This window comes from Apteryx rowi, unplaced genomic scaffold, assembly GCF_003343035.1.
Source record: "Apteryx rowi isolate R43461 unplaced genomic scaffold, aptRow1 scaffold_657, whole genome shotgun sequence".
Taxonomy (NCBI): domain Eukaryota; kingdom Metazoa; phylum Chordata; class Aves; order Apterygiformes; family Apterygidae; genus Apteryx; species Apteryx rowi.
The window spans coordinates 259,936-277,257 of record NW_020450935.1 but is presented as its reverse complement, the minus strand read 5'-3'; the positions used below and the strand labels follow the sequence as shown (position 1 = coordinate 277,257).

The following is a 17,322-nucleotide window of genomic DNA, read 5'->3' as shown; positions in this document are numbered from 1 at the left end:
GGTGAACTTGCAGCAGTGAGATCAAAATACAGAAGTTCATCCCTGAAAATATCCGAGTTTTGTAGAAGAGTATGCAAAGCATACTTAAGAATCATCATAACGAACGGCAGGGTTTGCCTAAGCAAAGATGTTAAATTAAGATACACTGCTATAAACCTCTCCATGGACGCATTTAGCTGTGCTTAAACCTGGCTTACGGCACAAACTACAACTTACAAAGATCCAATACCTGTCATACTGTCTGCATCATAAGTTTGTATTGGTTAACTGAATTGTTTCAGCATTTCGCTTTTCCCTGCAGAAGCAGAATCCTTCATTGAGATCAAGGGTTGTTGATATAAATAAGAAAGAATTTGGGATGCAGGAATGATACAGTACTAGGACCTTGTAAATGAGCCTTTCAGATGTCCAGCAGAACAGTCTTGCATATATGAGTGGTGAAGGAGGCTGAAGAGAGTAAGGAGTTAAATGACTGTCTTTTTCCAAATTTTTCTGAAAAGCTTGGGAAACAATGCTCTTACCTGCCTCTCCCTTGACAATTCCCAAATCACTCTTCCTGCTCACAAGGTTCAGAGATTTTGCAAATCAAACTGCCTCACTGTACAAATTCATATAATGCTTCAGCAAATAAAAGCTTCTACCATCTTTCTTTAATGCAAAGAGCAAGGTAATATTTTCATGAGGGAGAAATTCTGTTAAATGAGGGCAAAATACAGTTCTTATAAGAAACCTTCTTCTTTGAAGAATGCCGGAAGTCTCATTCTAAGAGATGAATAGACTGCTCCTAGAATTGATGGAGTAAAGTTTAATAAAAACCTACAGATTCTCCCAGATGCATGAATTCAAGCACAAATCCTTTTTCTTCTTCCATGCAATTAATCTAGTTCCATAATTCAGTCCTCCCATCCTTTAATTCATGATATGRAAAAGGCATTTAATGAGTTGTTGAGTGTTCTGCTTTATACGTTTCTTACTCAAATCTACTGTTAGCGCCAACTTTTTGCAAAGTATTTTATTATTCCCTAATCGTGCATGATTTCCATGCCCTGGCATATATGCCATACCCCTATCTCTCAGTGCTTCCATGCCAGTGTAACTGATGTTAATTAAAATAGTACTGATGGAGAAGGTCTGTTTCTGACATATTTAAAGATTCAACACGTATAGGTATTTTGAAATCCAAGCAATTATTCCAGTCTTGAAATGCTTCTTTGGATTGCATCAAACATCCATAATATCCCGATGAACAAGAGGCTGCTTAAAGGAACCAACTCAGAAGTTTAAAAGAAACAAAACAAAACAAAGTCAGGTCCAGCTGAATACATTTTTGGTAGGGCTAGATCAGATCCAAGTCTCCGGCTGAGGCCACATAAGCATTCTGCAACAAACTATAAACTTTTGACAAGAAGCCTTTTTATACCAACACAGGTTTGATCCATATCAGGCACGTAAAGATTCAAAAATACATAAATAAAAAAGAATTCTTATGGAGGAAAAAGTTCAGAAGCATCTTTTATTTCCTTCAAAACTTTTAAATCAATGCCAAAGTCCTATGCAAACACAAAGCAGTTGTTTTGCTGTTAGTTCTGGCAGACAAATAGCCGTTAGGACACTCATTCGCATGCTAATCTCCACTGCTCCAATATGCACCGCTCCGTACATGCAGCCATGGGCACTCGCATTCGCGTTTCTGGCTTGTACGCTGCTCTCTCATAGGCATATCAGGAGAAAGTGGTCTCGAACAAAGATGATAAACGGGCAGCAAGAGAGTTCCCAGCCCAGTCACAAGATAAATGCACCTTCAACAACTCTCAGCTGAAGGAATTGCCCCCCTGTGCTGCAGGTCTCGGTCACCCCGGGTCCTATCTAGGGCAGAAAGTGCCGCTGAGGCCGACAGTGCAAGGAGGCTGATGGCATTAACTTAAATTAAGTAACTCACCAGTGACTTAAGTGCCAATGAAAAACTTTCTTTGGACCATCACAGAGTTTAAGATGGTCTATCAAGCCATAAGATGAAGGCAACATTTTGATATTTCAGCTCATATAGATCACAGGTGCCACAGCCCAGGCCTGTCACACCAGTCCATATAGACCCTCCTCCTGCACAGCATTTTATCCAGTGGCATGTCTTCTCCTGACAATACTTCTTACTTGTATCTTGTCTAAAAAAACCACACTGAGGACAATCCTAATTATTTATAGGCGATGCAGTTAGCACTCGTCATAACAGCAAGATGATTTTCTCATTAGCACAATGTTAAAATTCCCATTCCATTACACGCACTGAGGCGGTAAGAGAACGCTGTCATATTTTAATATATTAAGTGTATTCTAAAAATCACTTCTGCCATGAAACATAGTAACATTGAAACCCATAAAGAGCACACTAAGCCTGACTTCATGTTAAATAACCCAAAAGGTTAATTACAGAAGCGCTTCATGTTCTTCGTGTTGTTAGTGGCGAAACCAAAGGGGGAGCAAGGTTTGTACCTCCCCTGCCTGCTGCAGAACCACAATTGGGGCAATTCTATCCCAAAGTCTAACTGATACAAATAACTGAAGTTTTGCCACCTCCAGTTCTAGCCACGGATGAGTTCGGTGTATTTAATACTCAAAACAAGCAATCTCAGCTGGGTGCAGCAAATCATCATCCAGTAAAAAAAACGTGGCTGCACTGAACTGGAAGAAGGGTCTCCAATCCCCTACCCTTGCTGTCATTTGAAATAAAAGGAAAACTCCTTTAGTTTTGAGCAGTGTGGAGAGAATGACACAAAGCTGAACTCTTCTGCTCCTTTCCACAGGAGGACAAGGCATGCTGTCACACATTTAGTAACCGGCTCATTAAAGTTGCATCATCTTCATTTTGCTATGATCACGAAAGCAAAACACACAGAAAACTTATATTAACATTGATGCTTCTCTTTTAGCAAGCCAGTTAATCCCTGTAGCAGGCTGATAAAATCACAACTGCATTTCAGATCCATCTAGTGCACTGCTATCAGCAATTACCAAATCCCTTTTGCTCTTTGTATGTGCACGGCCAAACATTAGGAAAGGCTAAGTAAGAACATTATTCTAGCATTCCCTCATTCAGTGCAAGAAAAGCAGGTTCCACTTAAGAGCATCATGCACAACAGCCATGTACATCTGATGGGTTTAGCAGTCYGGAGAGGGGATAAAAGTGATGGGCTTCTAGAATTCCCACTTCTTTTTTTGGCAAATATATAAGCAAGTGTAGCCTGAGAAAGCCACAGAACCATTATCAGTTAATGCATTAGGAAACAAAACACACAGAAATAGAAGACCACAACTCACCAAGTGGCTGCTTATTTTGGGTGCCTACCTTGAAATATGTCAAGCACCTAGAAGCTGGAAAGCTACAGGGGATTTAGCACCTGTGAGAATTGAGCCTTAAAATATCTTAAGCTTAGCCTTAAAACCAGGGGCACTTTTGAGAAATCATCCACAAAAGACTTTTCTAAACAAGTCATGTGCACTTTGTATACAAGAATTAGGAGTTTCTTGCTTCTAATCGTATTCTCAGTCCCCGTCACGGTGCCTCCACGGTCTCTTACGATAAAGGAAGAGCCTTTGCTCCCGCTTTGACACGCAGACTGGGCAAAAGTCCAGAAGCGGCTTTGTGAATGGCSGTCCTGCAAAGCCCACGTGAAATGGGCACGTCTAGGAATTGGGACTTCTGGCTTGATTTGGGCCCCGTACTATTATATTAATATCTGATGACCAGTTCCATTAAAAAATATAAACAGCAAGACTGATAATGGCAATGCTCCATTTAGCTTCGTCTATCTCAAAATGTGAACATCAATCCTTTCTGAAGGCAGGGAGGCAAGCTTAGCGTCGTTACTGAAGACAGAACCTGTCCCAGATCCCACCTGACTCCCAGTTGCTGGAGCAGCCTCAGGCAGAAAGGTTTCACTTTGGTTGGGTTTTGTTTGCTTGCTTTATAAACTTCTTTCTAAAACAACTCTAGAAACACTGGTGCTGATGGGATGACTCACAGACCACAAAACTATTCAGCTCGAGTAGGAAGGTAGCACCTGATCCTTTACTCGTACCGAACTAAACTTTTGGGTTGGCTTTCATTTAGGAGATTGGATAGCCGTATGCATACAGAGATAAAGTACAGAACAGCAGACTGTTCATCCAGGAATAAAGCAAATTTGATGGCTCAGAAGCCTTATATTAATTTCAAACAACTCTATTTACGCAGACTGCAAAGCCCATCAAAAACATCCCAGTGCCATTTCTGAGAAATAAGCAATGCAGGACGAGGGAAAAGATATGGAGAAGAGATACAGGCAAGACTAGCCTTTAATGCTTAACGGTTTCTCACCTGGAATAACAGAGATAGTTTTCAAAGCTCGGAGAACTCTGAAAGTTCTCAATGCTGAGACATTCCCAAGGTCCACAAACTCTGTGACATATCTGCAATGAGGGAGGTCACACACAAAAAACACAATGACAATACACACACCAAAAAAACAACAACTACAGACAAAGCAATACATCACTCACAGGGGCCTGTACCCAACAGCTAACACCAACCGGAGGCCGCCTTACCTGGAATTACAGAAATAGTTTTCAAAGCTCTCAGAACCCTGAAAGTGCGCAGAGCTGAAACATTGCCTAGGTTTACAAACTCTGTTATATACCTGCAGAATTAAACCAGAGTTAATGGCACCATTGGGGTCACCTTCCTTTGAATATAGTTGTCTGTTTGCAGGAAACAGCTTGTTAATTTAAAATGTTTGCGAATTGGCATTTAAAAGAGAGAGAGAGAGACAGAAAGTTTCAAGGTGAAAACAGTTTCGGTCTCTCACGCTGCAAGCCAGCTTATCCAGCTGTGCGTTCTCTCCTATATAGCACGCAAAAATTTAATGCTATCTCTACAGAAGAAGGTAATTGTAAAACTGTTAAATGTGCCAGGAGACTTGGTGGCATCACCTCAATTCAACTGTTTCAGGTATATTTGCTTCATTTTCCTTCATGTTTTTAATAAAGTACCATCATCTTTTGCTTTTATTATTGTCCTTTATTTTAATCCTTATGCTTTACTACCTGTTTGTGAGCTACAGGTAGGTGCTATTATCCCCATTTTAAAGAGGGGCAAACCTGAGACACACAGAGGCTAGGAGCTATGGAGTTTTTTTTTTTTTTAAATCACAACTGAGAATAGAATATTTCCTCTGTGCTGTTTGGGGAGAAATAGGGTATAAAAAGTCAGAGAAATGCACTATATTCAGGATTCTTCCTGGTACAGAAAGGCCATCTCAAGCACTTCATAAAATGTGGACTCTATTAGTGAGATTTAAATAACACAGAGGTTTGCTCTAGCCCTCGACAAAAAAAGTATTTTATTCTGTGTTTACGGGGCCAAACTCTCCCACAGCAATGCGACCCCACTGGCAGTAAGGAGATTATATAGCTGGATTAGCTGAAGATTTAGCATGTTTATTTAGTATCAGTGCCTTGGGCCTTTCAAAGCCAGCATGCTGATATTGGTTAATTTAAGAAACATAAAGAAAGGAATCAATCCTCAGTGAATTCGACCTACGCGCCCAGCCCTGGGAGCCTCCCCCACAGAGGCACGTTATGCTGCCCACAGCAGATCCCTGCCTATTCTAAAGCAAAACGCAAGCGTCAGCGAGTTACGAGTTATTTGCCCTTCTTTGGACAATGCACAACCCTCTGCATATCATTTAAATACACAACTAAAAGGCAAGTAGAAAAAGGGCAGATATTCAGGAAAACCAGCACTCTCAGCTGCAGAATCCAGCCAACACGAGGCCATGGCTTTTTAGAAGGTTTAAGCATTTTATTGCAAACAAATTCAAGTGCTCTGAACCCTTGAAAATTAGGACCCGGAGCCTCCCTAGTTTAGCCCTCAGTTTTCACTGGCCATGGGTGACTGTGGGAGCCCAAACATCTGCAACTGTAACATCCCAAAACAAATGCAAAAGAGCAAAAGGAATCTCTTCCACCAGCAGCTCAGACTGCCAGTGACGTGCAGCTGGTTTTCATCAGCGGCAGGAAGACTAAGCAACGGTCAGGGCAGCCCGGAAAGAGCCCGGCGGCCCCCGGAAATCTAGACTGCACCTCCGGCTTCAGAAGTCAACTCAAACATCCACATGAGCTCCTCATTCTTAGACCAAGGTAAGCTGATCTAGCATGAGAGAAAAGAATGAGGAAGCAAAATAAAGTCTTTCCTTTTCTGACACTGCATCTTCATCTGAAACGGGTTGGGAGCTGTTCGGTAGCCGCAAGCTGCAGCCCGGGAAACGTGAACATGCAGGGCCTGGCTGAAGAGGGACCGAGTGGCAGAGACGAGTTTAACCTAATCCTGTGTTCAACACAGCAAGCTGCCACTCTGGCACACGAGACAACCTAAAACGCTTGACACTATTATAAAACCACACGTTAACAAAGGCAGTTATTAAGAAAACTGTATTATTTTTGCAGCAGCTCTGCTAATTCCATTGAACTGCCTTTTAGATCTGTGATTCTATGTCAAGCTAAAGCTTTCTTTCGAAAATTAAGAGAAAAATCTTTTGGGGATTCACTTAAGTTCTCCTTGCTTTATTTTTGCCTTACACACCCACCCTCTTCCTAAGATCTGATGCCCTCCCACATATAACAAATACCTGAAATAATCTAAAAATGCAACTTACGCCATCATGATCACACTGAAATCTAGCCAGTTCCATGGATCGCGTAGGAAAGTAAAGCCATCTATACAGAAACCTCTCGCAATAATTTTCACAAGTGATTCAAATGTATAAATACCAGTGAATGTATACCTGTTAAAAGGAGGAGAGAGAGCTGTACTGAGAAGTCTGTAGAAATGTAATTTTGGTCATGAAAAAAAAAGATAAATTACAGACTTTCTTGTCTAAGCAAAGTGGATATAAAAGACTACTTGTGTTCATGCTAACGTAAACACGAGTAGGAAAAGATTTCCAAACAGTCAGAAAACAACATTCTGTAAGATTCTTAAAGATACAAAAAGTATTACTTACTCCACATTCTTCGACCATTCAGGCGGGTTACTAAAAGTCATGAATACACAGTTGGTCAAAATAGTGCACATAATGATCATGCTAAATAATGTGGAACAAAGTCAAGGATCAAAGGGACACTAACGTGGCTCTTTACATCAGCTTACACCCTCTGACAGGTCACTGAACTACAACACAGTTCTAGAACAACCGTGTCCAGTCCATCCCTCCCGGAATACACCCAAGAGCCAAGACACTTCCTGCATCATGGGAGACAAGAACAGCGGCAGCTATACGTAAATACTACTTTTATGTCGCCATTCACTTAATTTTCTATTTTCTGTTCTCTCTTAGCAGTTCAAAAATCACAGGCCTTAATGAAAAGGTCTTCCCAAATAATTCCCTAATAACATCAAAGTTCATGGCCTGCTAATATATCCCGCAAGGAAGCGGCATTGCATCCCACTGACACCTGGGATTTTGCTTGGAGAAAATCTCACAAATCTGCACAAGGAGTATTTTAAATGAAACCTGTCCTTCCAAAGCGGAGCACACTGGACAGATTAATCCTGCATCTCAGAGGTACAGATGTTATCTCGTTTCTGATTCCATACGGAAAGAGGCAGGTTTTCATACCTGACACCACCTGCTAGTGGCCGTGGCCTGGTCACCAAATTTACAGACACGAGTCTCCCCATATACTCTCGCTGTCGCATGCACAGTCACTTGCATGAGCAAAAAGACGACAAATTTCAAACACATTACTCAAAAAACAAAGTGTTTTTAAAAAAGGCAACATGTTTTTTCATATATTCTGCTATGGGAAAGAGGAAGGAGGGTTGGTTGGGAATAAAATCCCTTCAACTCTTCAGATATAAATAGAGTTGTTCCTCCTTGTCCCTTTAAATCAATATCTGGCTTGGATAAATTGGTTGACCATGCTTCTGACCAATCTTTTCAATGTTTGCTGAAATAATTATGGACTTGTRTATCCAAAATGAGATTTTTCACGTGTAGTCAGCATGTTTATCAGAAAGGGAGAGTTCACAAAAGCACCTTTTTACTAATCGCTGCTGCTCCCTCTGAGCGTCAAGGATCTTGTGCGTCTTATCTGCAGATGAAAGGTTCCTTATTATTTAATTCGAGGAGCATTGCGGGGACGATACAGCTTCAGAATTGGAAGTTTGAGTCAATTTTGACTACTGAATTATTAGCAGAATGGTGAAACCCAGGGTCAGATCCAAAGCTGTTTGAAATCAAAAAACTATTTAAGCAGCCTCGAATTTTAGAACAGGGCTCAAGACCCAGTGCCAAAACCTCTGTCTCAATCTGGCCCATTTGCATCTCTCAGCTGCATCCTAACACACAAAGCGAGGAGGAAAGTCTACAAGAAACAACCCAGGAGCCAAAAGAGCCTGTTCCCAGCCTTAGATCCCAGGTTGAGTTTGAAGCATTAAAAGATGGAAAAGAATTTTTTTCATATGAGATGCAGGAAGTAATTATATAGAAGCCTCTAAAACAACAAACAAATGCGTTTCCACAAGATGTTTTAGAGTCACTTTCTAAAAATAAATAGGACAAACCAGCTCATCCAATATACTACCACTTTTTTCCTGTCTTTTTTTTTTTTTCCTTCCTTTTTAAATAACACACGCAGGTGATGTTTTGGAAGCTGTCAGAGCTCTCTGAAGCCCAGCAGTGGAACATTTTGGAATAGCTTTGCCATTAGAAGGAAGTTTGAGAGATGCCAAAAGAGCAAGAAATTAGTCAGCATCTAATTATATATACAGTATCTTTGGCTGCTTCTCCAGATAACAATTCTGTTTAACCATTTTAGCAGCGAGTTAAAGCTCGACTCCTCTCCATGGAAGCATAACTTTAAATCATGTCTGTTCCAATACTTATCAATGTCTGTGTATTGGTGGAAGAACTGATACAGATAGATACAATTTAGCAGGGAATATAAATGAAATGTTAATTGATAGGCTATATCTAAGGGTTATGTTTTTCATTCAAAATACACATTTCTGCGTATGCTCCAAGGCAAATCCAACTTCACCAGGCACAGAACTGTAATTCATAAATAATGTCTGAATGGAGCAGTGAGACAACAGGTCAGAGATTTTTCAAGCAATAAACAAAGACAAAATAACTCAATAATAAAAAGGATATGAATGTATCAAAATTTTAATAGCTATTCTTCTAAACAGATTAAAAGGACTTAAAATGTACAAGGCAGGTGTGGCACTAAATCGGAAGAGTGTTTTCCCTCTGTTTAGTACTACAAAGGTCTGTAGAGAAAGAAAGAAAGAAAGAAAGAGAAAGAGAGAGTTAATGCATGAAAACCAAAGTATGAATTGTACAAGAAAGAGCAACAACTTTAATAGTAAAAGATTATTTTCTGCTTTTCTAAAGCATATTCTCCTTTAAGAAGTTCCCATTAGGGTAAAACATACCTACCAGTACATCATTAATAATTCTTCCTCAAGCCATCCCATTTTACTAGACATTACCCAGAGCAGAAGCAAACTCTCCCACCCAAGAGCTTGCATTCTCATTACACAGGGGTCCAAGCCCTGTTAGCCCTCTCTTATAGATGAGAACCAAGGCCCAAAGCAGCTAAGGAGCTTCCCTACGATCAAATTCAGGAGCCGAGTTGGCAGCTGAAGCCAGGCTTCAAGTCATCGCCCAACACACAAGACCATTTTTATGGCATCGTGCTTCCGTGACCTATTCCTCCTTCCCAAACCTTGTGGACAGCTCCCACAGTGCATCGTGTTGCGATGAGACAGCACCTCACCTGCAAAAGCCTTTGACATATAGGTGGGAAAAAACCTTACCGGTGGAGCCCAACCCCAGCATGCTCAACAAGCCAGACACCCAGGGCTCCCCGCTCGCTGGTAACGTTGGACACATCGCGCAATGGTGCGCAAGCGTCAGTCACAAGCAGGTGCTCTCACTGCCTTTAATTAGAGAATTGTTAACATTCACGAATGTTTACAGAAGCTGTGAAATGAAGTATGCAAACATAAGGCAGAACTGATCTCATCTATCACTATCCTTAAAACAGAGACCCCCTATTTTATCTCCCCAGTAAGGAATGTGCATACTGGATGGCACTGGGAGAATCGTCTTGAGAGGCAAAGTTAGAACCTCGGTCTCCTAATACCAGCACACCCAGCGCATCTACCATTCAAGTTAAAGGAAAAAAAGTAATTTGTGTGTACTGAAAAGCCAATAAAAGCCAATAAAAGCCAATAAAAGCCAATAAAAGCCCTGGCACCAGTTTCCCGTTGTACAATCCCTCCTGCGGGCTGCAGAATGGGTGCGACAGGACGAAACTCGGAGCCCCGCAGGGGGACAGAGTAGAGCCTACCTCCCCGCTGGCTCGCTCCCCGGCACTAACCCACCGCCTGGCACAGCCCCGAGCCTCCGGGAGTCCAACGCGAGGGAATCCACCAGGGCCCTCTGCCAAAGCAGCGCCTGAGCCTCCCTGGGAGACTCCCTCTTCGGAAATTTGTCATTTCCCTCCTAACAAGTGAAACAACATATTTTAGCTCATTTGGCTAAATTAGACCATTGAGCAGCAAATTATTTGAAAAGGAAATCAAAATCAGGTTGTGGTTTAGCMCTAAGTGAGAAATATTAGTTAGCGCAACCACTAATGCACCTCCCAACAAAGAGCACTTTAAAGACAACCTTGGACAGCTCTTCGGCTGCGGCATCAAGAATTAATGAATGAATTATCTTGGCATGTAGGAATACTGTAAAAGGCCATGACTTTTTCTAAGCTGCAGGTTACAGAGTGCTCGAAGGCCACCCCATCAGAAAAACCAGCTGCCTCTCCTTCCCTGATACAACCAACTTTTCAAAATTCACATACCTTTCATTTTAAAGCCTCCTCTCACCATCCCTGGCAATGGCTTTCCCTATTCAGACTGTAATGCTTGTTGAACTTACTCCTCTGCACAATGCCAGTCATAACTGGGCCTCTCACTACGACTGTAACACAAATGAGAGTCTGCTCCGCTCATTTATCATGATGGTTCCAAGATCTGCCACTACAGTTCCCTAGTGTACCTTATAAAACCCTGGGTAAATCTCCACTTGGCGTTGTAAATAGAAAGAAGAAGAGAAAAGCCAAAAAAGCGTCTGGCGTTTTAAAAACTTACCTTATTTTTTCTTTATGCTGCTGACATATTAAAACTCAATTTCAAAATGGCTGCATGCACTTAAAATGTTTGCTGGTTCAGGTCCAAGAACATCCTTAAGCCCTTTTAAGATCTGCTGAGGCAAAGCTCAAAACTCAGAGAAAGGCGATACCTGGAGAAAGGCATTTTGCAGTCCTCTTAGAAGAGATGAAGTCTGTTAGAAGTTTCAGAAGGCCTCAGTTTGTTGTTAAGCAGTTGTTGAAAAGGCTCTGTCCATTTTAGTTTGCTTAAAGTTGGCTGGGATTTTATGTTTTATAGGAACTTTAAAAATATCCCTCATATAAAAAGAAATAGTATCAAAAAAGAAATACTCTTAAGGAACAGGCCTCATTAAAACCACTGCATTCAAGTCTGTAAATCAATTTGCAAAATAACGCATGGAAGAAGCTCTGTTGGAGAGTAGGGCAGAACTGATCAAATGATGGCAAAAAGAACTCTGGTTACACGAGGATCRAAACTAGGCTCGCTTCATGCAGGTTTTACATTAAGCACGTCTGTGATGGCTGCAAAGCGAGGAGGAGTGGGCAGAAGATTCAAGAAGAAAACAGCTTCATGAACAGCACAGGGAACATATGGGACTGCATTCCCGCAGGGGTATATGACTGCCTTGCTCAATGCAAGAGAGAGCAATGACTCGCCGATGGCATCCTGAGAACGATACCTGAACGTAGCTATAGGCAAAACGGATTTATAGGGACCTCTGTAAGCTGAGGAGGTATACACAGAATTAAAAGTCACTTCAAAACATTTTTCAAGTCCGTTTTGCCTCATAAAGATGTACTTTTTTTACACAGAAAACATATTACTTAATATTTATTTTTCCATCCCTCCCAAAAAGGGGATACATCTAGTGTTTATCAGTATCTTATTCTTTACCACTGAAAAGCTTATGGGTGAAAAAAAGTATCTGCCACATCTTGTGCTTCTTTTAAACTCTTGTTTGGAGCCCAATACAGCAAAACCCCCTGGAGCTTTTTTTTTGGAAATGTTTTCAATTTTTATCTATCTATATTCCCTAAAGATATATTTTCAAARCATAAGTATTGTTCATCATGCAGTACTGAGGAACCGATCTGGTTTACCAACATCAGAAACTGCCTATGCAGGGAATTTCATTCTGTCCTAGAAGTGGGGATGATCATTCTTCCTTTCAGTCATCACCAACAGGTTTCATCTGTTTAGACTATTGCGGCAGAGCTTCTCTTGCCTCCTGGCCTGTGTCATACCCAGCATAACGCGATCCTGATCACAGGAAGAAAGCTCTACTTGCTACTGCAACACTAAGAACTGGATGTAAGTAGTGCTGCTGTCTGTCATCTCATGAACAGGTATACAACTGCGAACGACTCTGTTCCAGCTTGCCTACCACGCAGCTCCCAGCGGGAACTGGAAAAGACGGCTGCCCAGGAGATTACCCTCTCCTTCCTTTGCTCCACCAGGACAGTAGGGAGGATAACTAGCAAGTGTATGCTTCCTTTTCCTGCTCCTTTTAAGCCTCTGGGCGGATGGAGGGCAAGAAGTAGTAATATCATACCTACAAGGCCTGGAAAAGGCAATTCGCTTTTGGAAATGAGAATAAAGGGCTGGTTTTGAGATGGCCTGGATCTTTTGCTTCTCCCCATCAAGCCTAGCCATAGTACCATGACCTTGTATGGCCACAACCTTGCCATACAAAGAAGTCATAGGAGAAGGCTCCTTGAAGCACATGCTAGAGTCAGACATGCTTCCCCCGAGCTGCTCTTTCATATCCCTGTAATTTTCCCAGTTCTGTGCACTCAAGGTGACATTCTGGGCTGGAGGGCCTGTTTCCAAATGGAGCATGTGACTTGATGAAGTTGCAAGTCACTCTTGGCACATACACACTAGAAGGATCCTCAGGTGCCCATCTGCGAGCTATAGGTGACCTCAGACAATCCCACTCCAGACTCTGATGTTCAGAGACGTGTAGGTTGCTTTCCGCAACTGCAGAGTACCCCAGTACCCACTGGGCTCAATCCACCTAAGCTTAAATATGGTCTCCCCTCTCAGAATATCCAGGGACCTTCTACTTCTCCTAAATGGAGAAACTGCAGGAGCATTAGCACCTTTGCCTTGTTATGTAGCAAGTATAGAACAGATTCATATAATCAAGTGAGATGGATGGAAGGCACTTAAGGAAAATGACCAGAGCCTGGCTCTGTTCATGGTCATGTTTGGTGGAGAAGAACAAGAAGAGTTGCTCAACAGAAGTGACAGCAGATGCCATAAACGGAGGAGAAAGGAGAGAGGCCTAAAAGGTGGAAAACCATAAAGAAAAGAAATATTAGTGAGGTTGTGGACACAAAAAGAAGAGGGGGATGACACTTACCTCTTGCATAAGCAAACACCGAAGAATGTTCTGCTCTACAGCCCACTTCCATGTGGAGAATTGTTCTGTTTCTCCCCATTCTGCTCAGCTGCTGACACGGGTTGCCAGACAAGCAGAGCACCAGGTCTCAAGAGCACAAGAAAGAGGCAACRCCGCTAAGTGACTGGCACTTCTTTCTGCAGTAGGCGATAACATCTGTTTCTACAAAAATCTTTCATCCAAAGATCTCCAAGATCTTCACAAAACTCTCTGAGACCTTCCAGGGTAAAAAGTGTTTGAGCCAAGTGGGCACTAGGAAAACACACTTACAAATTCTGATTCACCGCTGGCTTAGACTATATGCTTGCACTGTAGCTCATTTTCCCATAAGACAAACAACTGGTTTGCATTCATTGCTCGGGGTGTTCACACAGTTATCTTTCATGAATTTCTTTTGCATACGTCAACAAGGAAGTTCATGTGCAAGCATTTGCCTTTTTCTTTTTTTAATTTAAAATGTTTCAGGTGCCCACACTAGATTTCATGGGCCAGTAATGCTTCCATCATATACTCCAGACCAGAAATTGGAAGATGATCAAATTATTTGCAAAAAAAGTTCATGAAAAAATTCTCCCTGGTACTTAAATGAAAACAAAAAAGTGCTAAATTAGCTCCATAATCTTTTACTTGTGAGTAAATGGATTTTCCTGATTCTATTAAGAGCCATTACTCCCATTTTACAAAAATGAAAAAAATGAGCAGAGAAGAGCAAAGCAGCTTGGAGAAAACAGTATCACTTGCAGGGGCAGGCTCCAAACCCAGGAGTTTCRACTCCCCGTATCGTGGCTCTGTTTCTAGGTTGCACTGTTTCTCCTTTAAATATCAGTTAACAGGCCACTGGAAAGTTCAGCTTCGCAGTTAAAATGCAGTTTCAGTTTCCTTAGATAAACCAAGATCACTGTGTCCTACTGCAAGGAAAAGCAACCAGCTGATTTGTTCCTATGCATGCTGTATGTCTAGCTTTAAAAGAAAAGACCTATGATGCAAAGCCTTCTGGCAAATGCTAGAGAAGGAAAAAAAAAAAAAAAGTCTTGGAAAACTTCCCATGATTCAAGCAGATTCGCAATTCCTGATGATTCAGAGAAGGGCCTTTTTTAATAGCCTTAAAAAAAATTCTTTGTGGGAAGTCGCTGAGTATTTGAAGAAGCAAAAAAGTAACACACATCTAAACTCTCGCCATACCGATGTGGATGCAAAAGAAATAAAGGCAGTAAAATGCTAATTCCATGTCTAAGGGGAGGGAAGGGCTCCTTTTGCCGAACAGYGGTAGGAGGCTGGCAGGGCCGTCCAGGCCGGTCTCCAGCCCCGAACCTCGGCCTGCCCCTGCCAGCCAAAGGCACGCGCGGGCTCTCTGCCCGGCCGGCGCGCCGAGCTCGCAGAAACTCTGCAAGCGGCTGCACGCAGAAATGACAGCTCTCTTCGGGGGACATGACAGATGTCGTCAGATTTGCCTCCAAACAAAATGCTATTTTAAAACTCTCATTTTTAGAGGAAAAAAAAAAAAGCAACGTTCCCAGCTCAGAAGACTGATAAAACACGAGGGTTAATGGGGTTCACCTCTGTCTCCTGTTTCTGGGGGAATACTGAGACAACAAAGGCAGGTCTCAATGCTTCAGGACACAGCAGTGGCCGTTACCCTTTCGGCACTGCTCTCCTGTTACGGCTTGAAAGCACGTGGCCCGATTCTCCCACGTGCACTGTCCATCCAGCTGTGYGACTGCAGAGAGGGCATAAAACAACCCTGTTTGGATTTGCGGTGTCATTTCACRCCTACTCTGGTTGGGTGCAAGTGGCCACACGAAGCCAAAGATACACTGGGACCTGCTATTAAGCTGCATATCTCTAGCTCAGCCCGCCCACACCAAAGCCAGGCAACAACAGATTTGTTTAACACAGATAAAACATCTCTGAGGGATAATGTAAGCTTCCTTCTCACCAGCAACAGCAGCCATCAACACTCTTCCTTAAGCATAACATCCACCTAAACTCCTCTCTGCCTGGTATTCAACACGCACCCAAAGCGCCTATTCTGAAGCCCTGCTCCGAGTCRGTACCTGCACTCTTAGCAACTCTGACACAATCAACAAGCACTGAATTTGCTAGTGTCAGTGCAGCGAAGAACTCCAAGTTATACGAGGCTTTAGCAGCCAGTCCCAGGCGACTCTATGCAAATAACGCCCCGCAATTCACAGAATCRTTTCTGAGCATGGCAAAAAACGCCTTCCCCAAAGTCAGAAAATATTCTGTTACCCATGATGACTTACTGATATTTTACATGACACCCATGTAACCATTCAAAACTTGGGTAAAATCACAATTGTTGTCACACATACAGTCAAACCTCCAGCTTCTCAAGCACAGCCAAGCCCGAGTTATATCTTTCTAGTAATTAGCTTACTTAAATTCAGTTTCTATGAAAGAAAGTGATTAAATGAAGCAATAAAAAAGAAGCTCAGTTTTAAGTCATCTAGACTTCTAGGAAAAAAGATCAGTGATCACACTCTTCCCTGTTTCACCAGTACAAGATGCCCCCCCTCTCCATTTCCAGCATACTGCTTGCTTACTCACCACTTCCCTCAAGACACTACTTCATTTCTTAATAAATTTCAGCATCAACAAATGCCTCCAGACTCATCACCTGAATTCCCCAGACAACAATTAAAAAAATAAAAGTTATGAAGATGAAAGTGAGTTAAGTAATTCATCTCGCTTTGATTTTGTCCCAGTTCTATCCCTTTGTTTCATTATGACCAAATTCAGACTGAATCCAGTGCAAGCAATGAATTACACAATAAACCCGTTACCCCTCAATGAAATCCTTCTTATTGCCCTCATGGTTAAAAATTGTCACATTTGTACAAGTTAATCTATTTTTAGTTTCCAGACCTTGTTCTGCCATCTCCACCCAAGCAGGTGCTTAAAAGACTAATCATACAATCTCTAACTTAGTTAAACTGGATAATTGTTTGGAAGGTACATGAAGCACAAGAGCAACACTGTTAAACATCAAGAAAAAAAATACATAAAAAAATATAGGCCCCATCCAAAGACTCGATTTTTTGTCTTCTATTTAAACCATACTTAAACCTGCAACTTCTTAAGAAAAAGATGGCTTAGTGACTTCTTTCCTAGTGCAGAGCGGACTCACTTTCTGGGTCATATAATAAGGGTCAAAGTCCTCCAGTGGTACAGCAACCAGGCCTTTTGGGATGTCCCCGTAGATGAAAGGCAAATTCTTCCCCGCCTCAAGGTCACTGTTTGGTTTTGGTTTGCTGTCTTCATCATCATCCCGGTGGCTGCTGTCTTGCTTTGGACGCTTCTTTTTTTCTTCTGCAATGCGTTTCTCAATGTTAGCCAGAGACTCCGGAGTGAAAGGTTTAAAACTATCAGGGCCTGGTGGTGCGAGCAGCCGTGCTGCCATCTTTTCATCCTGCAGCAGCTTCTTTAGTTATGTTGCACCCTGGGCAGGTCAGCTCTGCAAGGGAGCAAAGAGCACAGGCAGAGCAGAGTCAGGCACCGCAAAACCACACAGGCAAGCACAGAGCGCCGAAGAGCCAAGGGCGCCCGAGATCCTCCCGTCCTCCCGGGGAGAGGCAAGCTCCCAATAAAAGTTACTGGCAGACGCCAATAAAGTTAGGTGCCGGGTACTGCCCAACGGAGCGGACCTCCCAGTCCCCGCACCACCCAGTGCCGGGTAGCTAGTGGAGAA

General features: G+C 42.3%; 1 protein-coding gene across 1 annotated transcript in view; it reads right to left on the bottom strand.

Moving 5' to 3' along the window:
* Positions 1-17,088, bottom strand: part of SCN8A (sodium voltage-gated channel alpha subunit 8) — a 48,776-nt gene extending 31,688 nt beyond the window's left edge. The window contains exons 1-5 of the mRNA XM_026084972.1: positions 16,762-17,088; positions 9,189-9,307; positions 7,038-7,127; positions 6,690-6,818; positions 4,355-4,446 (exon numbers count right to left, since the gene is read on the bottom strand). Of these exons, the coding sequence (XP_025940757.1) occupies positions 4,355-4,446; positions 6,690-6,818; positions 7,038-7,127; positions 9,189-9,307; positions 16,762-17,034 (703 nt within the window). The 5' untranslated portion in view covers positions 17,035-17,088. The remainder of the gene's footprint in view (positions 1-4,354; positions 4,447-6,689; positions 6,819-7,037; positions 7,128-9,188; positions 9,308-16,761) is intronic.
* Between the last annotated feature and the right edge of the window lie 234 nt (positions 17,089-17,322).